General features: G+C 54.1%; 10 protein-coding genes across 10 annotated transcripts; 6 read left to right on the top strand and 4 right to left on the bottom strand.

Moving 5' to 3' along the window:
* Nucleotides 1–23: 23 nt before the first annotated feature.
* Nucleotides 24–2,563, bottom strand: EV422DRAFT_341358 (WD40-repeat-containing domain protein). Its single transcript, XM_053066463.1, has 3 exons — nucleotides 1,700–2,563; nucleotides 566–1,363; nucleotides 24–480 (listed from the first exon to the last, which is right to left on the bottom strand). Exons 1-3 carry the CDS (start codon nucleotides 2,510–2,512, stop codon nucleotides 187–189), a joined length of 1,905 nt encoding a protein of 634 aa, XP_052920781.1. The 5' UTR covers nucleotides 2,513–2,563; the 3' UTR covers nucleotides 24–186.
* Nucleotides 2,564–2,706: 143 nt separating this feature from the next.
* EV422DRAFT_548089 (uncharacterized protein) lies at nucleotides 2,707–3,988 on the top strand. The gene has a single exon (XM_053071639.1). The coding sequence runs from the start codon at nucleotides 2,815–2,817 to the stop codon at nucleotides 3,763–3,765; it is 951 nt and encodes a 316-aa protein (XP_052920780.1). The 5' UTR covers nucleotides 2,707–2,814; the 3' UTR covers nucleotides 3,766–3,988.
* A 129-nt stretch (nucleotides 3,989–4,117) lies between these two features.
* EV422DRAFT_340883 (uncharacterized protein) lies at nucleotides 4,118–6,404 on the top strand. Its single transcript, XM_053066458.1, has 7 exons — nucleotides 4,118–4,364; nucleotides 4,439–4,531; nucleotides 4,661–4,897; nucleotides 5,138–5,739; nucleotides 5,816–6,171; nucleotides 6,243–6,293; nucleotides 6,357–6,404. The coding sequence occupies exons 1-6, from the start codon at nucleotides 4,259–4,261 to the stop codon at nucleotides 6,256–6,258; spliced, it is 1,410 nt and encodes a 469-aa protein (XP_052920779.1). The 5' UTR covers nucleotides 4,118–4,258; the 3' UTR covers nucleotides 6,259–6,293; nucleotides 6,357–6,404.
* A 223-nt stretch (nucleotides 6,405–6,627) lies between these two features.
* Nucleotides 6,628–7,230, top strand: EV422DRAFT_572400 (uncharacterized protein; the record flags this gene model as incomplete). Its single annotated transcript, XM_053073118.1, has 3 exons — nucleotides 6,628–6,758; nucleotides 6,827–6,918; nucleotides 6,986–7,230. 3 exons carry the CDS (start codon nucleotides 6,628–6,630, stop codon nucleotides 7,228–7,230), a joined length of 468 nt encoding a protein of 155 aa, XP_052920778.1.
* Nucleotides 7,231–7,309: 79 nt separating this feature from the next.
* Nucleotides 7,310–8,406, bottom strand: EV422DRAFT_548085 (uncharacterized protein). The gene is made up of 3 exons (XM_053071638.1): nucleotides 8,177–8,406; nucleotides 7,862–8,111; nucleotides 7,310–7,796 (listed from the first exon to the last, which is right to left on the bottom strand). The coding sequence occupies exons 1-3, from the start codon at nucleotides 8,250–8,252 to the stop codon at nucleotides 7,619–7,621; spliced, it is 504 nt and encodes a 167-aa protein (XP_052920777.1). The 5' UTR covers nucleotides 8,253–8,406; the 3' UTR covers nucleotides 7,310–7,618.
* A 1,398-nt stretch (nucleotides 8,407–9,804) lies between these two features.
* EV422DRAFT_501999 (uncharacterized protein) lies at nucleotides 9,805–10,616 on the top strand (the record flags this gene model as incomplete). The annotated part of the gene is made up of 4 exons (XM_053068240.1): nucleotides 9,805–9,973; nucleotides 10,048–10,317; nucleotides 10,393–10,500; nucleotides 10,573–10,616. 4 exons carry the CDS (start codon nucleotides 9,805–9,807, stop codon nucleotides 10,614–10,616), a joined length of 591 nt encoding a protein of 196 aa, XP_052920776.1.
* Nucleotides 10,617–11,016: 400 nt separating this feature from the next.
* On the bottom strand, nucleotides 11,017–11,698 carry EV422DRAFT_572397 (replication factor A protein 3; the record flags this gene model as incomplete). The annotated part of the gene is made up of 6 exons (XM_053073117.1): nucleotides 11,017–11,087; nucleotides 11,148–11,211; nucleotides 11,287–11,331; nucleotides 11,400–11,471; nucleotides 11,554–11,610; nucleotides 11,669–11,698. 6 exons carry the CDS (start codon nucleotides 11,696–11,698, stop codon nucleotides 11,017–11,019), a joined length of 339 nt encoding a protein of 112 aa, XP_052920775.1.
* Nucleotides 11,699–12,030: 332 nt separating this feature from the next.
* On the top strand, nucleotides 12,031–13,423 carry EV422DRAFT_340800 (uncharacterized protein). The gene is made up of 2 exons (XM_053066455.1): nucleotides 12,031–12,228; nucleotides 12,295–13,423. The coding sequence occupies exons 1-2, from the start codon at nucleotides 12,155–12,157 to the stop codon at nucleotides 13,136–13,138; spliced, it is 918 nt and encodes a 305-aa protein (XP_052920774.1). The 5' UTR covers nucleotides 12,031–12,154; the 3' UTR covers nucleotides 13,139–13,423.
* A 45-nt stretch (nucleotides 13,424–13,468) lies between these two features.
* On the bottom strand, nucleotides 13,469–14,938 carry EV422DRAFT_341142 (uncharacterized protein). The gene is made up of 2 exons (XM_053066460.1): nucleotides 14,096–14,938; nucleotides 13,469–14,028 (listed from the first exon to the last, which is right to left on the bottom strand). Exons 1-2 carry the CDS (start codon nucleotides 14,872–14,874, stop codon nucleotides 13,800–13,802), a joined length of 1,008 nt encoding a protein of 335 aa, XP_052920773.1. The 5' UTR covers nucleotides 14,875–14,938; the 3' UTR covers nucleotides 13,469–13,799.
* Nucleotide 14,939: 1 nt separating this feature from the next.
* Nucleotides 14,940–16,973, top strand: EV422DRAFT_340855 (mitochondrial carrier domain-containing protein). The gene is made up of 5 exons (XM_053066457.1): nucleotides 14,940–15,528; nucleotides 15,611–15,688; nucleotides 15,761–15,800; nucleotides 15,941–16,354; nucleotides 16,446–16,973. Exons 1-5 carry the CDS (start codon nucleotides 15,394–15,396, stop codon nucleotides 16,883–16,885), a joined length of 1,107 nt encoding a protein of 368 aa, XP_052920772.1. The 5' UTR covers nucleotides 14,940–15,393; the 3' UTR covers nucleotides 16,886–16,973.

The following is a 16,973-nucleotide window of genomic DNA, read 5'->3' as shown; positions in this document are numbered from 1 at the left end:
TACCAGAGCGTACGGGATGTAGATTTTCAAATGGTTTTAATTTATACAATAATGCTTCAGAATGCCTACACGATGCTATGTTGCTATGCTGATAATTGCAATCTATACAAAACTGGTGGTACGCCGATCCCATCATCAGCCAAACCCATGTGCCCCTTCCATATGTAAATGGATGCGATGACTTCGTCACAGATTGCCCAGAGTAACAACCTTCACCGCATTCCGCACCCCTTTATACCTCCACCACCGGCCTAGCCGATGTTCCTGTCCGACACCGACGACGAGGTACAGGGTATCTTTCTGGGATGCGGAGGAGCGTGATGAGAGGGCGCCGGATGCGAGAGCTGCGCGTGCTCGGTCGAGGCGGGTTGTGGGGGTGGTCGTGGAGGAAGTGGGGTTGGAGGTGTCGGTGGTGGAGGAGACGGGGTTGGTGGGGAGGGAGGGGGCTTCGAGGAAGGTGAGGGAGTTGATGAAGCCGGCCTGAGGTTTGCAAGGGAATAGTCAGTATGCGAAGATGGATTGGAGGAGTAAGAAATTGACTCAGGAGACGGAGCTATGAACTCACCATCGGTATAGCGGCGATGAGGTTGAATCTCCTCTTGCTATCCGCCACCTTCCACAGCCTGATATAGCCGTCCCCAGACCCAGACGCAAACAGGTCCGAGTACCGCACCGTCGCGAGCGAAGTGATGGCGCCACAGACGGACGTGCTGTCGACCGCATCAGCAGCCTTATCATCTCCAGCAGCACCCGCAACGCCAGCAGCCGAGCCAGGGGCCGGCCCAGGCACCGCCTTGCTTCCTACACCGTGCGCCTTCAATTTCGTAAACAGCGGTTTCTTCCTGTTCACATTCCACAAAGAGATCGCGCCCGTATCGCTTCCACTGACGAAATGCTCCTCGTCAAGCATGGCTACCGCGTCCAAAGACCCGCCCGCCATGCCAACCTGTTTCTCATTCTTCGCAGGGCCCTTCTTCTTGAGGCCGTCCATAACCACCAGATCCTCGCCAGCGGCTTCGTGGGTCGCGCTACCACCACCCCGGAAGATCAACTGACTTTCTTCAATGATCTTCCATAATCTGACTGTCCTGTCTCGCGAACCTGTTGTGACACATCGCTCACGGGCAAGGGTGTCGACGCAGGTGATTTCGTCTTGGTGGCCGTAGAGGGTTTCTACGTAGGACATTTCGTCGATGTTCCAGACTTTGATGGTGCGATCTAGGGAGGCGGAGTAAAGTTGGTTGGATGTGGCTTTGCGGAATGCGAGACCGGCGACGGCGTCACGGTGTTGTTTGAAGGTCGTTAGGTGTTTGTTTTGGGGGACGGACCAGACGTTGATCTGTTTGTCGCGGCCGCCTGTTGCCTGGAGTTCGGAGCAGATAAAACTTGTGAGTGTCGATGCTTCCATTCATCAATCATGAAGGTAAGATGCAAGATGTTCCGCAGCACAATTCTGGGTAATCAACTGATAATGATCATGCAGACTCAAAGCGCGAAATATTTCGATTTTGAAGAATGCTAAACATGGCAGGTATCGATTGATACCGCCAGTTGGAGGAACAGTTCGCACATCGAAAGCGCAAACGTTCGCTCCCTTCTTCGATTTAATCCACCAGATGCAATTTCCAAACCCCCAACAACTCTTCAGTATCCGCCACACGCTAACATCACGAAGTCAAACGGAGCCACCCCTACTTACCAAGTATTGGCCATCTGAACTAGCTGCGATGGCAAGGATGTGTTCATTGTGGCCGGCATGCTTTGACCCAACTTTAGATCCGTAGGCTGCGACTAGCTTTTTTGTGGGCTTGAGTCCACCAGGCACCAGGTGCACCATCTTGCCGGTCCAGAAGTCCCATTTAGCAATCGAAGCGTCCTTGGAGGCAGAGTAAATATATGTGTCCTTGTATCCTGCCGGTAATGTTGACGACGGTACATGATGTGTTCCAGATGGTATTGCGACGGTAACAGCCGTAACAGGTAGCGCATGTGGTTTCTTTGCACTCTTGAACGTCCTAACCCGGGACTCGTCCCCCCAATTCTCGACATTCGCAAACGTTTCCGCAATCGGGCGATGCAGTCTTCCGACCGCCTCGAGTGCCTCGTCTCGTAACCGATTTGCGATAATATCTCTGTCCAAATCGGCAGCGTCCACTTCTCCGTCGTCGGCACCGGCCTCCTCCCTCACTTTCGCGAGGTAGCGTTTGGCAAGCCTCAGACGCCTTTGCGCGGCGCTCTCGCGCTCGGCCTCCGAGTCTTCCGACTCTTCGAGCGCCGCACCACGGTCACCAACGAGGTCCATGTCGTCGACCGTCTCGGCACCACCGACTTCGTGGTCTGAGTTGTCGTCGTCGTCATCGTTGCCCTCTCCTCGCCGCCGGCCTGCCCTTTTCGCTGTTCCTCGCTTATTGGCGGCGGACTCTTCCGCCCTTTTTTGCTCCGCAAACTGCCGCTTGCGCTTGTTGCGGGAGGGCAGTGGAGCGTCCGGGTCAGCTATGAAGAAGTCGTCCATGTCTGCAGTGCACTGGTTGGGGAAATGGAGGGTTGTGTTTCCAGCTGCGACCAAGAAGCCCTTTTTTCGCAGGTGCAGTTTGCGATGGAGTTCTTTGTGCGACAGCTTACGTCAGCCAGTGTGACTCACTGCAGTACTGTCACTGCCCAAGTGCTGGCCGTCCCTTTTCCGCCTGCATCTCCAGTGTGCTTCCGAACGTCAACACCACAGCTCTCAGTCCCAGTGACGAGTCCCTCGATCCGAATGGAACTATCCATAACTATCTGATCGCAGGCTGGTGTGACTGCACGCATTTCGTTGCAATGGCCAGCAAACTACCTGCCACCGGTTCCTCATCCCCACCCGTCTACGCGTCGCAGCGTCGCCCGTCCCTCAGCAACCCATCCGCCAACAACAGTCACCACCACCACCATGCTCGCCCTAGCAAGAAACAGCGGCTTGCCCAGCTGGCTCCAGCGGACCCGCAAGACATGCGCATCGCCATGCAGGCGGCGGCAGGAGGGAAGACTTATTCTTGGGCCACTTTGCCCCCTGCACCGCCTCCAGTTGTAGATAACGGAAAAAAGAAGCGGAAGTCTCATAAGAAGAAGGTCCCGGAGGATGCACGGGTGGAGGAGAATCTCAGTGCATCACGACATCCGCCAGAGTTGGATTCAGTGGGGCAGACGGCTGGAACGGCGGACGAAGCACGGGAGCCGTCAGTGGTCCCAAAGAGAAGGAAAAATCCGGCGTCTAAAGCGAAAGAATTGGCGACTGTTGTTGACGATGGCCCCATCAGCAGCAGCATGAGCAGAAATGAGACCCCGAAGGTCAACTTCCATCGAAAAGGAGAGGAGCTCGACAGGCTTGCTTCACCTCTATCACCACATTTGTCGCAAAAGAAAATAGGGGCGCCATCCCTTGCGCTACATTCCGATTCCAAATCGCGGTCAGAACCGCAAACGTCGCCGCCACGCACAACTCCTGCTATAACAAAATCATCCAGTTCGAATGCTACGCGTAAGTCGGCAAAGGATACACGGAAGCAGGCCTCACCATCCCCATCCCCAACCCCGCAAAGACAACCAAAAGCCTCGCAAAAGGAACCACAACAGCCACTGCCACCGCCACCGCGACTTGCACCTCTCACCAAAACGCCCGGCGGCAGGCAGGTATGGGTGAAGCGGCGCGACGACGACGATGACGTGTACCATCGCAGTGCGCGCAATGTCATGGGATATCCGCTGGGCGTCGCGATCTGGCGTATGGGGTGAAGCCACGAAGTGTTGTGTGGGGTGGCGGTGAAAAGATGAAGATGGAGGTGCGGCGAGGGATGATGAATAGTTGATGGAGAGATGGGAGTGTATATACAATTTTGGTTTGGTTTCATATGGAGATGGACCTCATAGTGCCTCTGTGGCAATGTTTCTGTGTATGAATATGTCACACGGCTCTGTACATAACTGTATTCAAAGTCCATATAACCTGTTCTTTCGTCTGTGCGGTATCGTGGTAGTGTGCAGTCGTTGGCAAAAGTGAAGATTATGTATGTCTTGTCCATAGGGGTCCAGAACTCCAGATGCAAACGGCGACGCGCCCGCCGCTTACTGTAAGGCGTCTGTGTCAGAACGGAACCAGACCACCACTCACCGAGACTCCTGCCTCGACTCGGACTTTCCCGGGAACACCCCTCTCGACCCCACCAGCTGCGGGCACCTTCGGAGACCCACGGACAAAACGGAAAAAAATACAGTGGGCTACGCTGCAATGTCTGAGGGAACAAGCCCTGAACCCGCAAACAGCAAAAGCAAACGAAAAAAGGCCTCCAGAGCCTGCGGCCATTGCCAAAAGGCGCATTTGACCTGTGACGACCGTGAGTTGGCGTACCCTATATTCCCACATATGTATGATGACTATGAATCTGAACACCTTCTCTGCTCACAATAGAGCGACCTTGCAGCAGGTGTGTAAAGCGGGAGCTGCAGGATACCTGTGCGGACGGGCATAGGAAAAAGGCAAAGTACCTGCTGGACGTTGACGGTGAGTCTTGAACTTGGGATAGGTTTGCGGAGGCCTTGACAGTGAATGCTTGTGTACGGGGGTAACACCACCTCTCCGGAATGGGCTTCTGGCATTGATACCTCCGTCGTCTACAAATGTTGGTTACAGAGGACGATCTCGACGCCCCCCAATCGAGCGCAACCTCGCAACAAGACAGAACGCCACCCGACGTGCACGCAACACTCAACCAACAGGAGCAGGTCTCACCACATAACCAGCAGCAGCATACGCAGTCCATACCGCACCCGCCGCCACCGCCACCGGTTCAACTTGAGTACTCGAATCAGCAGCAGCAGCAGCAGCAACAGGCGCCGCCACATATACCCGCTGGAGTTAGATACCAAGGTATGTGGTGGTTTGCGGAAGTGGGGTTGACACTTAGTGAGGTGGGAGTTGGAGCGAATGTGGGCAGCGAGTGATAGGGAGGGCAAGTACGAGGGAAGCAAACGGGAATCATCCCGGGTAGATTTGGTACAGGCGGGAGCCGAGCCGATCGCACGGAGCGACAGAGAGATCTCGAGCGGAACGAGCAGTGTGTCATATCTTGCGTTGTGGGATTGCGTCTCACTTTTCTACCCCTCCCAGTAGTGCCAAACATGGCGCAACAACAGAGTCAGCCAGCAATATCAGGACTGGGATCCATACAACAGTCAGTGCCGAATGTCGTCCCACCAAACGCATTACTCAACTTCCCAATGGCGTCCGATTTCAATTTCGGATCGGAGGCGGTCAACCTGGAATACTCCTTTCTCTCCAATATGTTGGGCACGGCACCTATGGGCGACCCAAACACCTTTTCGATGAGCGATATGTTGGGACAACCCACTGACTTGCAACAACACCAACACCAGCATCAACATCCATCTCAGCAGCCGAACGCATATAATCAGGGCATGCCCGCCAACAACATGGCTCTGCACACAAGCATGTCGCCCAACCAACCGATGGAGAACTCATACAGGGACAATCGGCCGGCTGCCGTGTACAAATCGGTGTTGCAGCCCTACGATTATCGCGAAGGGTTCCATTACCTCGTGCGATATGTGAAGGAGCGGATGGAGAAGAACGATATTATGAGGATTTGTCGGGCGCTGGCGCAATTCAGACCGTCGTTTATGGCTCAGATTATGAACTTGTCGGAAGAGGATCTGGTGTTTATGGAGAAGTGTTTCCAGAGGACTATCATGGTGAGGGAACGAGCGCAATAAGGCGGTTTCCCAGAAATCCGGCGGACCGTTCTCACGATTTTTGTCCCACTTCCAGGAATTCGACAAGCTGATAGGTTTCTCGGGCACACCCACCGTCGTCTGGCGGCGCACGGGCGAAATCGCGCTAGTCGGCAAAGAATTCTCCATCCTCACGCAATGGTCACGCGACCAGCTGCTCGGCAGCTCCACTACCAAAAAAACCTACATCTACGAACTAATGGACAACGCGTCCGCGGTCGATTACTGGGAGAAATTCAGCCTGATTGCGTTTGATAACTCGCAGCAGAGTATGATGACGACGTGTACGCTGGTGTCGCCGAGTGGACGGCCGGTGCCGTGTGCGTTTTGTTTTACGATTAAAAGGGATATTTTTGATGTGCCATTGGCGATTGTGGGGAATTTCCTGCCGCTGTGAGTATTGTGTGTTGGATGTGAGATGGTGGGTTATTAGTGATGTGGTTTCTGATTCCGTGATCCTCTAGGTTCCGACCGGTCTAGGTGGTGGTCCGCCCGCATTTCGATTGATATTCTTCGTTTGTACATAGCTGTCACATTTTTTTGGTTGATCGAAGCTCACAGGGCCATTCGTCGCGTAGGGCTCGATGTTACCCTCTGTTGATGTGGGAGTTGGTCAGTCGTTTTTGGGAGAGAGCGTTAGCCTGCGGATACGCATTCGGTTCGTATCTAAGTTCGTAGGGCGTAGAACTACGGGCCTGTGCTATATTTATGGGTTGCTGCAAGGCCGAGGCCTTCCCAACCATTGATGAAGGCTCCACGCGTTCCGTAAACCGCGGGTCCAAAAGATCGCGAGACCTCCCTCAATTGTCCAAGTTATCCCACACACCAGCATCCAAAGCCTCTCACAGAATGGCAGACACAACCGGCATCCGCCAGCGGCCAGCGGCGGCGGCCAAGGCTTCCGCGCTCGCATCCAGCACGACCACCAAACCAGTCGTCCCCGTTCCGCCACGTGTTCCGCTTGGGCCGAGGATATCAGGGTGGGTCTTGCTTTCAATTTGTCCTTGATAGCGAGTACGATTGCTGAACGGTTAGAGGCTTTGCGCAGGGCGGTGATAGCAAAACTCGTAATATTCTCGTTCCTTCTGTTCTTCCTGCCGCTTGCGACGTATTTCGGGACACTGAATCGGTTGTACAATGGTACGCAACCCCTCCAGCACAACAAAAACGTAACATATATATCCTCACCAACTGTGATATTTTTCAGGAAACCAAAACTACAGCGCAATCTCAGCCGTCATCGTCGCCAATCTCGTCGTCTTTGCGTACGTCGTCGTCGCCTTCTTGGAGGATCACGGGGACCAGGAGGCGGACGCCGCGATGGCGAAGAAGGTTGATATACTGAATGAGGAGAGCACAGCGGAGAAGATTGCTGCTGAGAGGGCGGCTGTGGGGAAGAGGGCGGCGGAGAAGGCGGATAAGGGGAAGGGTGAGGGTGGAAAGGCGGAGTGATCTTGTATATAGGGCAGGAGGGATAAAGAGGAAAAGATCCTTGCGGGGCTGTAGCGGCGTAGTATTGTGTACGGCAGATTGGATTGTATATATGTGTTGGTTTTAAATAGTCATGGTGATGTACAGCCTCTGCACTGCTATCAGAAACCCCCAGCTATCCTGCCGGGTGGAGGAGAATCTGCATCTCTGTCCGGATGCGTTTTCAGGCGCAAATGATGCGATTGCTTTCCCTGATGCCTTCGAGTCCGGTGATGTTCTGCCGCAGACGAGAAGACCTTCCATCAAGGCGGGAAACATTCCGATGCATCTCCCTCCCGCAAGCGGGCTACTCTATTCTACGTCCTGCTAACCAAATTTCATTCGAAGCGATCGTTCCCACATCGGATTTTCATCGCAAGTACTTTTTCTTCCAATACGGCACGAGTTTCTTCAACAGCTTCTTCTGTGTCGTGTTGGCCAACACTCTCCTCTTCTTCGATTTCCGCTTCCATACCCGCATCTTGCTGTTCAAGTGGCGGCGACCTGCCTGCCCGCGCTTGAACGTGCCGTCGCCGGAGACCATCCACCTGTTTCGTGTTTTTATGTTGGTGTTGGGGAAACGGGCATTCAGTTAGGACTTCTGAACACGTACCTAGCCACGGCCCCACCATGGTTCTTCAGTTTATACTTCTTCGTCTTGCGTTTCGACGCAACCTTTGTTCGTTGCCACTCACTCACGCTGCGTGTTTGCAACGGTGCTTGTGGTGATGCGTTTTTAGGGAAGGCGGCGGTGAGTGAGCGTAGAGTTGGGGGGAATAGCGTATGACGGTGAAGGGTGGTAGGGGATGGTGATACGCTGAGACTTCGGAAACTGGCGCATAGGTGAGGTCGGCATGCTGGTTCTGAGAGAGCGGTTTTCTGTTAGAACTTGAAGTTGCGATAAATGGAGATCGTGGGGGGCACTTACTTGGGGCAACCCACGACCGGAAGAGTCCAGCCTTCCCAGCCCGAGCTATATGTTGAAGTTGCAGTGCACCTGCCATGACTGTTGGACACTGTCGCGGGGTGCGATGCGTTCAGCGTTTGCTCCCAAACCGTTTCTCGCCTGGTCGAGCGAAAACGTTGGGTGGCTGTGCAAGTGAGGGCCTTGTCATACGCAGTTAGGGCTACGCAACGGCGACTTGTTGGCAATTGCGCCCAGAAGTTCTTGGCACTCTGTCTGACCGCTCCCGGTCTTGGGAGGTGCATTCGTCCCATTTTCCCACGAAGAACCCAGTATAAAAGGCCCTGCCCGACATGAGCTACCACAACCAGCCGCCACTCCCGCCACGAACCGACGATAGGCGGTACTCCGGCCCATATCCACCTGCCAGCCAGTCAGTCACAATGCCCTCCCAGCAGCACAACAGGCCCCTCCCACACCCACCCCTCCAACACCAGGGCTCGTACGGAAGTCCAAGTGCAAGTCAGTCCTACCTGGCCTTTCCCAGCGCAAGCGGTATCCCCACCGCCCAGCCTTATGGAAACGCTCCCCACTTCCCGGGCACAACGGCGCCGTACGGCAGCACTACGTCTTACCCAAGTCCGGCTAACGTGCCATATGGTTAGTTGGTGGGCGTGGGAAAACTCCCGATAACCGTTTACTCGATGAACTTCACTAATTCCGCGTCCTCCCTTTGCGCATAGGGAAACCAAGTAGTTCGTTCAGCCAGTATCCTGCAGCATCCCCTCATTCCTCCCCACCTGTTTCTCGCCCGTCGACGACGACCTCGGCTGCATATCCCTCACATGACGCAACTGCAGCAGCGATAGCCGAGTCCAGTGTCTCGGCTGAGCTGGAACGGAAGCTCAAAGAAGAGCGAGAGGAGAGGAGGAGGTTGGAGGAGCGAGAGTTCGAACGTGTGAAAGCAGTCTCGATGTTGGAAGAGAAGCTCAGGGCACTGCAGTTGGATATGAACCGGACGGTTGAGCGTGCTGGCATGGCCTCCGAGATCGAGTCGAGACTACTATCGGAGCAGGACGAAAAGCGCAGATTACAAGACCGATTGGGTACCGCAATGGAAATCGAATCACGGTTGAACCACGAGGTGGAGGAGCGGAGACGGCTGGAGCAAATCTTAGCTTTGGAGCACCGAGAGAAAGAGGAGCTGCGGGAGAAAGTTGCTTCATTAGGCACCGTGGAAGATCGCATCAGGGATAAAGAGGAGAAAATGCGCTTGGAAAAGCGACTCAAAGAGGTCGAAATAGAAATGCGGGTGACGGAAAAGAAGCTGGAAGATTCAGACAGATCCAAATCCGACATGGCGCGATTCATCGAGGAAAAAAATGCCGAACTCGCAAAACTGAAGCGACAGCTGGATTCCGCAGATTCCAGTGTCGAAATCGCACGACTAGAACGAGTTCGCAGCGATCTTGAACGTGCCTTGCAGGCCAAGGACGCCGAGGTACCTACCGTTCTGCAGTCGACTTCCAAGATGGGGCATTTTACTGACTCGCCTATAGATTGCCCAGATTCTCGAGCGATTCAACCGTGACAACCATGAAAGGAGTGCGACTCTCCAGCAGCTGAGGGCCCTGCAGGCAAAGTATGAGCCTATGGCCCCACCGGTAGCAGATGAAGGTGTATACAAGCGTCCGCCACCAGGACAGCCGCTTCCAATCCCCAAGGGCGTTGACCTGGAGCTCTGGCATCTGTTCACAATGGTCGACCCTCACCAGTTGAAGATCATCAACGCTGTTCAATTACGCGACATAATCAACCATGGTTTGTACCAATTTTGCGTGTTCCCGACCCTCCGTCTGACAAAGCACTGACAAACTCGACATACATCCAACTAGGTCCCTGGCCACCACTAGAATATCAAACAGTCCGGATCCTCTTCAACGTCTACGACCGCACCGGCAAGAATTTCAAATTCGAAGACTTCACCGCTCTCTGGGATCTCGTCAACGAATGGGTCCAAGTCTTCCGCGCGAATGACCATCATGTGGATGAGGCTGAGTTCGGACATATCGATCGGCAGGATCTGAGGAAGGTGCTGAAGGCGTGTGGGATTGCTGCTTCGGAAAAGTTCTTGACTTCGCTTGTGACGAAGGGGTATCAGGAGGGTTAGTAGGATGCCTTGCGGACAGATCATGTTTGGGCTTGCGAGACGACTGATTGTTGTGATGTTTGACATATAGAGCGTGCACTTGGGTGGGACGACTTTATGCGCTGTGCGGCTAAAGTGAAGCTCATGCAGGATGCATTCAGAAAGATCGACATGGACAAGGACAACTGGATCACTATCAGTGAGTGTCCCCCTGAGGTTTCCTTTTCTTTGGGATGACAAACCGCTCACTTTCTACCTACCCTCCACCTAGACTACGATCAATTCCTCGAACTCGTCAACAACAGCAGCATTTAAAGCACTTTCCCAGCCGTTACTTTACATTCGATATTCACATGATCAACCCCAGAGATGTATTGGCGTATGAGTCTGCTTCCCTTCTCCCCCCACGTAGTCGTAGCATTGCAGTAATGTAGCATCTTTTCGGTTCGGCTCCTCGGTGGACTAGTAATTGACACACCCGCATTTTTAGCGGATGTATTATGTGGGATCCGTGGGGTTTTCTCCAATTCATACCAATCTGTCGACGCGCACACAGAATTCGAATGCGCCCACTGCAAACACTGATCATCGCCCCAGCCGTACGCCGAATCAAATTCCGTTGCCGGTACTACCGCCGACAGCAAAACAATCCCACCACACCGACACATACGCCACTTCAACAACCCATCTGGTATTCCCTTCCACATCCGCGCAATCACTTCCACCACCCGAAAAGCGCATCATGCTCCATCGCAGCCGTCACCATCTTGTTGTATGCGGTAGGATCTGGGTGTGATAGTCAGCTCGAGACAGTCCAAACGAATTAGAGAATGCGTATTGCCATACCCCAGCCTTTCTCAAAAACCGTCGATCCGGCCTCTTGTATAGACAGATTTGGTTGCACTCGGCCCTGTGTGTCCAGGATGTAGTCAGCATCCGCCCTTGAAGCACAGCACATATTCTCCCGATTCCCACAACCGCTTACCAGGACTTCAACGATCTTCCCAGTCGCCTCACTAACCGGCGAGCCCTTCAAAAGTACAGTCCACGTCAGTCCATGGCTTATACCACGATCTCTTGGTGGGACGAGCTACTTACCGGTATCATGTGCACAGTAACCTGTCCCTGGTCACATGCCTCAAACAAGGCTTCGCCTGAGCCTGGATTTACCTGGTATGTGGCAATACGTACCCATTAGCGCTTATCACTCGACAACGGAGCACCCACCCATACACGTAAGGGCTCCGCTTACCGCAAGCACCTTCCCGACTAGCCTGACGTTCTTTCCGTTGCATTTTGGGAGCAGGGCCTGGAGGTGGGTCAGAGAGACTGGAGAAAACTTGGGTGATGGGGGACGAGAGGCTTACCGAGTTGACGCGGGGAGATGAGGAGTCCATTATGATGACGGTTGAGTGGGTGATTGGGTTGGTGGTGGATTGCTGCAAGATCGGATTTGTACAGCGGGTGAAGCTGTTGAGAAGGAGTTCCAAATTCGCGGAGACGGGAAGTTGATGATGCATTCGGACGCAGCGCCAACGTCGTCCGAATGGAATGCGAAGTTACGCGTGCGTGAGGTGTGTCCTTTTCGCCGGCTGTTCTTTCCATCCATCCATCAAAAATCCTCGTTTCCCAACCACGTTACGTGCCTTTTTGTCGTACGAGGACGGGCCAGCTACGTCCAATCTATACCGTGTATCGCTCAACTGTCTATGGCCTCCTTGTCATCGGCGGCAACAGGAAGAGCAAGGATAACAGCAGAAATAGGGCGTCTGGGGTGAGCAACGCAACGCCAACGTCAAGCCCTCTTCTGGAACGCCAGCGCAAAAAGGAAAGGTGAGACCGAACCGCCACATATGGACAAAGGCAAAAACGTGGAGCGGGCGGATGATACCGCCTTTCGCCGCCTGCAGGACTTGAAGCAGCTGCAGTAAGTGTGTTGTATATGCCTGAAGGTCATCGAGTCGGCGCTCATCACATACGTCATCTTCCCCAGCGACAACCAAACCACCTTACAATCACACGTTACCCAAATCCTCTCCCTCACCCGCGCCCTCGACCACACCGACACCCTCCTGGCCGAACTCTCCGGCGCAGCCCACACCCTCAAACGCGAACGCACCCTCCTCCTCTCCCATCTCGCATCCATCACCTCCGATCTAACCACCATCGCGTCACGCACAACCGCGCTGCAGGATGCGCAGATAAAACGACGCGCGGAGCTGGATGCGTTGAGAAGGGATGTGTACGAGCCGTTGAGGGAGGTTGTGGAGGCGGGACGCGCGGAGTTTGGGATGGAGGCTTTGGAGGGGGTTGAAAAGGTGGTGGAGAGGGAGGCGGCCACAATCTTAGAGGAGCGACGAAAGAAGTGGAGGGATGTGGGGGTGGGTGGGGAGGGAGTGTTTGTTGAGGGAGATGTACCGGCTTTGGAGGGCGGGGTTGGTTCGTTGACGTCTACCGCGAGGGATGCCGGTTGGACGACATCTGGGGAGCCAAGTTCACATTCACGGAAGCGCCGTATATCGAGTCAAACCGCAGCAGCTGTCCAGTCGCCAACGGATACCGCACACTTCACTTCCACTCCAAACCGGAAATACGGTGCCAGGCTAGGCAGACCTCCGTCCACATCCTCATCCACCTCTCGACCCGCCTCTGCCTCTACCACCCCATCGACACCACATCCGCCAACAAAACGCCTCAAACTGCGCACAGGCTCCGCATCGCTGCCGTCCTCGCCAACGAGTGCTAGTCGGCGTGTTACTTTATCGGCTTCTTCGGAAGTGATGCCGGAGGGAGAGCCGGTGGTGAAGAAGAGGAGGGGACGGCCGCCTAAAAGCTAGTGGGGTTTCGGACGTGTAATGGTTTCAGGCCTGCTTGGGCCGACGAATATTTTGGTTCGTCCAACATTGCGTCGAGTGGACGCACGCTACTGCGTTCAGAAACGCGGTATGTTCTGTTTTTGCCACGGGAAAGTTCGAGCACCGAACAGCATCCTGATACTCTTCCGATTTTGGCGTACCTCCTGCGCAGCCCGGTGATGACGGCCCATCACCTTCGTCGATGTGCAACCGTCATTGCAGGTGGAATATCTCGTTAGTAAACCCCAACATCAGGAGAGAGATTTTTCTGGGCAGGCGACGTTGGTCTGGACGAGGATCCACACATTTTTGGACGACGCGCGGGGAAGGGAGTGGATGACGAACGGGGTACGGCCGTGGGATCCATACTCTGTCTCCGACATGACATAGTGCATATCCCGGGCGGGGGGCAAGGGGGCAACTGCCGTCAACAGCCGGATCACTACGTTAGCAGCTATGATGGGCAGGCGGCAATAGGGGTTTATGTTTAGTGTTACCCGTTTGAAAACTCACAAATAAGACTGCGTTCAATGAAACGCAAATGGCACTTTGATGATGCACTGCCACTCCACGAAAGGTATAAAGTACATTCCAGATTCCATCGCCCCAACGCCCTACACAAAAGTTTTGACGACCGCACCAGCTAGCTTCCACCTTGACCCAACACTCTCGCATAGAGCGACCCGTCAGTCTGAGTCGCCGTGCGGTTGATCGCCAAATGTTCGTCTCTCGAAACGATACGTTCAATGATCTCTCCCGAGCCCTTGACAAGTCTCCAGAACGAAAGGATGAGCGGGAATGGAAACACAAGAGGTGAGTGTAGGCGAACCAGAATGTGACGCAAAAGAAAGGAAAGTGCAACGAAGGGACAACTTCAATGTGGGTTCATCCCCAAGCCCTCCAAAGTAAAATGCACATGAAAAAAACGACCTTTCGTACCTTGTTCGGCCGCTCAGGGGATCAAACACTTCTCGCACATGGCTCTGCTCCTTTTCATACTCTGCCTGCGTCTGCGGCGCCGCTACCGGCCGTCGTCCTTTCCCATGAGCCGCTGTCCTCCCACGCTCACCATCTTTTACATCCCGTGTGCTGTGATGTACAGCTTCCAACCCATGATTGTTCAACTCCGAGCTGCTGGGTTTCAAAGAAGCTGCAGGCGCGAGCGGCGTCTTTGTCAGTTCGCTTTCTACCAAGCTCAGTATTCCTGTCGCTGAAATCGGGTGGTGGTGATGGTGGTGATGTTTCTTCTCTTTGTGATGTCTCGATTTGTGTTTTTCCTTTTTCTTCTTGCTGCTTTTAGACTTCTCTTTCTCTTTGTCGTGACGGGACGGCCGATATTTCCCATCTTTGTGTTCTCCCTCCTCCTTGTGATGATCTTTTGTGTGATGCTTTCGTGTGGGTGTATGTGAGTGCGAGTTTCGGTTGCCGCGACTCGAATCCGACTCTGAAGAGGACGAAGTTGACGACACCGTGGCAACCGAATCAGCGCGGGATTTCCGTGAGGAGGAGCTACTCGGTCGTCTCCTGTCGTCTTCATGCCTAGGATTGCGGTCGTCGTCAGCGCGCGAGTAGGAGTGACTTCGCTTTTGTACGGGCGAGGGTGATCGACGGCGGTGGTGATCGTCAGATCTTGGTTTGTCGCGCCTGTTGTGTCGGACGGGACTGCGGCTGCGGCTACGGCTGTGACGCCGGCGTTTGGGTGGGTAGGAGCCGCCCATGTTCTCTGAGATGGGCAGACTGGGAAACTGGGAATTCAGAGCCGGGAATGTCGAAGGCCAACTGGTCGATGTCAATGCGCGAAGACGCGGAAACAGACGTGGCGGACTGCGGGAGGCCAAAAATCCTTCACGTTTTCTTTTGCTGCCCTGGGGACCTCCGCAACCGCCAATGCCACTTCAACAAGGCGACCTATAACACATACCCATAGTCGGCTCATACACCCATATACTCGCTGGCAGGGTATCTCCCACCCGAACTGTCTCCGGAAATCACCATCTTGAGAAGGAAAGTCACGGACTTCTCCAGCAACGACAGCCGTTCAGAGAGCGGAGGTGGATTTCCCAGCGTCGAAAAAGAGACTGTGCGGAAACCAAACACCACTTCAATCGAAGGAGTGTTGCAGCCGTGTTGGATAGCTCCACGCATATCCGCTGTCGGATCACAGTTGATGTCTATCGAAAGAACTCCGCTGTCGCATTTCCACCAATTCGCTGCTCTGCGGAGCAGCAGGCCCCAAGATGATGGAGAGGTTGGAAATCCCATCCACCGCCGACATGGCATTGGCTTCTAGGCGTGGTGCATATACTTTGAGCTCACCTGCGGAAACGCCTACGATTGATGGGGCCATTGCAGCCCGAGCGCCCATACCCAAGGTAGGACCAAGTTGGCCGTAGTGGGGTTCTCGATATGGTGTCCGCGGATTCGTCGCTTACTGCCACTGCATTCACGCACCAGGTTGTAATAAGTGGAGGACTAGCCGGCTGCATAGCGGACTGTATAATGCACCCTCTGGATACGGTCAAGACTAGAATGGTAGGAGACACGCTCGAACGAACGTAACCATCCATTCCAGCTCCGTTCTGACATTGTCTTCATCACAAATAGCAAAAGGATGGAGCATCGCCAGGAACAAGAAAGTACAATGGCATGTTAGTGAGGGCGTGCTCTCTCTCGTCAATTTTTTTCGTTAATGCCGTCATTCGGAGAGGGGGGGCCTGGGACCTTGCGATTCAGGAAGGAATGTCTGACCGTCGATTGCCTTCGCGGCCATCTCCCCCCCAATAGGAACGTATCAAGCTCTGCGAACGATCTATTCAGCTGAAGGGCGATCAGGACTGTTCGGGGGTTTCCGAGCCGCAGGATCAGGGTCTCTAGCCGCCACTACCCTCTATTTTGCAAGCTACGAAAGCCTAAAGCGAAAGTTCATTGACGCCGACGTGAACGAGACAATAAGCTATTTCACTGCAGCAACTGTCGCCGAACTGCTTGCCTCGGTCTTCTACGTCCCATCAGAGCTCGTCAAAACGCGGATGCAGTTGCAGGGCAGGTATAACAACCCCGAGAGCCTCTCGAGGTATAATTATCGGTCGGATATGGACGCGTTGCGAAGCGTATCGCGGGGAGGGAGCTTGTTTCATGGATGGGGGACAACGATGGGGAGAGATATCCCGTTCACCGCCGCGCAGTTTACATTATATGGTACGGACGGCAGAGCGTTTTTATTGACGAGAAACCTCGCTTCGACTCCCACAGCGCTTGGGGCGGTGGCTAACATGTGTTTGTTGCTCAGAAACCATCCGCGGATTCATAATACGAACCTACGGACCCCGCGGGTCCGGCGTCTCCGAAATCGTCCGCTGCGACATCATCCCTGGCGCATCAGCCGGTTTCGCAGCAGGCCTCCTAACAACTCCTCTGGACGTTGTCAAGACCTACCTCCAGACCCAAAGCAAGCAACACAGCAAGTTCCACCACCTCCACTCACCCTCCGCGCCACCGTTGCCTACCGCCATACCGATAGGAACAGTAGCAGCCGCAGCAGTGGCAACACCATCACTACCAAAATCATCACATCACCCATATTACGACACGGCGTGGAGCGCATATAAGGGCATTTACCGCGATAACGGCATCAAGGGGTTATTTAGTGGGGCCGTTCCGAGAGCTACATGGACGGGATGTCAGAGCACCATTATGTTTTTCTTGCTTGAGGCATTTCTGAACTCGTAGGATAGCTGCGTTCTCGTTGTATTCGTAATTAATAGATAAACATATTGCCGAAATTTAGCGGATGCGTTGTTGGCAGTCAAACGAAGCT

Source organism: Fimicolochytrium jonesii (assembly GCF_025526975.1).
Source record: "Fimicolochytrium jonesii strain JEL569 chromosome Unknown EV422scaffold_45, whole genome shotgun sequence".
NCBI classification, from domain to species: Eukaryota; Fungi; Chytridiomycota; class Chytridiomycetes; order Spizellomycetales; family Powellomycetaceae; genus Fimicolochytrium; species Fimicolochytrium jonesii.
Note: the sequence above shows the minus strand (reverse complement) of the source record. Positions and strands in the feature narration are given on the sequence as shown.

What these genes read in the sequence shown, in the direction of transcription:
- EV422DRAFT_340883 (XM_053066458.1), top strand. Translation starts at nt 4,259, where the DNA reads ATGTCTGAGGGAACAAGCCCTGAACCCGCAAACAGCAAAAGCAAACGA. An exon ending in GTACCTGCTGGACGTTGACG is followed by an intron (nt 4,532 to 4,660) that starts GTGAGTCTTGAA and finishes TGTTGGTTACAG; the next exon opens with AGGACGATCTCGACGCCCCC. An exon ending in GTTTCCAGAGGACTATCATG is followed by an intron (nt 5,740 to 5,815) that starts GTGAGGGAACGA and finishes TCCCACTTCCAG; the next exon opens with GAATTCGACAAGCTGATAGG.
- EV422DRAFT_341358 (XM_053066463.1), bottom strand. Translation starts at nt 2,512, where the DNA reads ATGGACGACTTCTTCATAGCTGACCCGGACGCTCCACTGCCCTCCCGC. An exon ending in GTTCAGATGGCCAATACTTG is followed by an intron (nt 1,364 to 1,699) that starts GTAAGTAGGGGT and finishes TCCGAACTCCAG; the next exon opens with GCAACAGGCGGCCGCGACAA. An exon ending in TCATCGCCGCTATACCGATG is followed by an intron (nt 481 to 565) that starts GTGAGTTCATAG and finishes TGCAAACCTCAG; the next exon opens with GCCGGCTTCATCAACTCCCT.
- EV422DRAFT_341142 (XM_053066460.1), bottom strand. Translation starts at nt 14,874, where the DNA reads ATGGGCGGCTCCTACCCACCCAAACGCCGGCGTCACAGCCGTAGCCGC. An exon ending in CCCCTGAGCGGCCGAACAAG is followed by an intron (nt 14,029 to 14,095) that starts GTACGAAAGGTC and finishes CCCACATTGAAG; the next exon opens with TTGTCCCTTCGTTGCACTTT.
- EV422DRAFT_548089 (XM_053071639.1), top strand. Translation starts at nt 2,815, where the DNA reads ATGGCCAGCAAACTACCTGCCACCGGTTCCTCATCCCCACCCGTCTAC.
- EV422DRAFT_340855 (XM_053066457.1), top strand. Translation starts at nt 15,394, where the DNA reads ATGATGGAGAGGTTGGAAATCCCATCCACCGCCGACATGGCATTGGCT. An exon ending in AGGAACAAGAAAGTACAATG is followed by an intron (nt 15,801 to 15,940) that starts GCATGTTAGTGA and finishes CCCCCCCAATAG; the next exon opens with GAACGTATCAAGCTCTGCGA. An exon ending in CGCGCAGTTTACATTATATG is followed by an intron (nt 16,355 to 16,445) that starts GTACGGACGGCA and finishes TTTGTTGCTCAG; the next exon opens with AAACCATCCGCGGATTCATA.
- EV422DRAFT_340800 (XM_053066455.1), top strand. Translation starts at nt 12,155, where the DNA reads ATGGACAAAGGCAAAAACGTGGAGCGGGCGGATGATACCGCCTTTCGC. An exon ending in CAGGACTTGAAGCAGCTGCA is followed by an intron (nt 12,229 to 12,294) that starts GTAAGTGTGTTG and finishes CATCTTCCCCAG; the next exon opens with CGACAACCAAACCACCTTAC.
- EV422DRAFT_548085 (XM_053071638.1), bottom strand. Translation starts at nt 8,252, where the DNA reads ATGGCAGGTGCACTGCAACTTCAACATATAGCTCGGGCTGGGAAGGCT. An exon ending in CCGGTCGTGGGTTGCCCCAA is followed by an intron (nt 8,112 to 8,176) that starts GTAAGTGCCCCC and finishes CCGCTCTCTCAG; the next exon opens with AACCAGCATGCCGACCTCAC. An exon ending in CATGGTGGGGCCGTGGCTAG is followed by an intron (nt 7,797 to 7,861) that starts GTACGTGTTCAG and finishes AACACGAAACAG; the next exon opens with GTGGATGGTCTCCGGCGACG.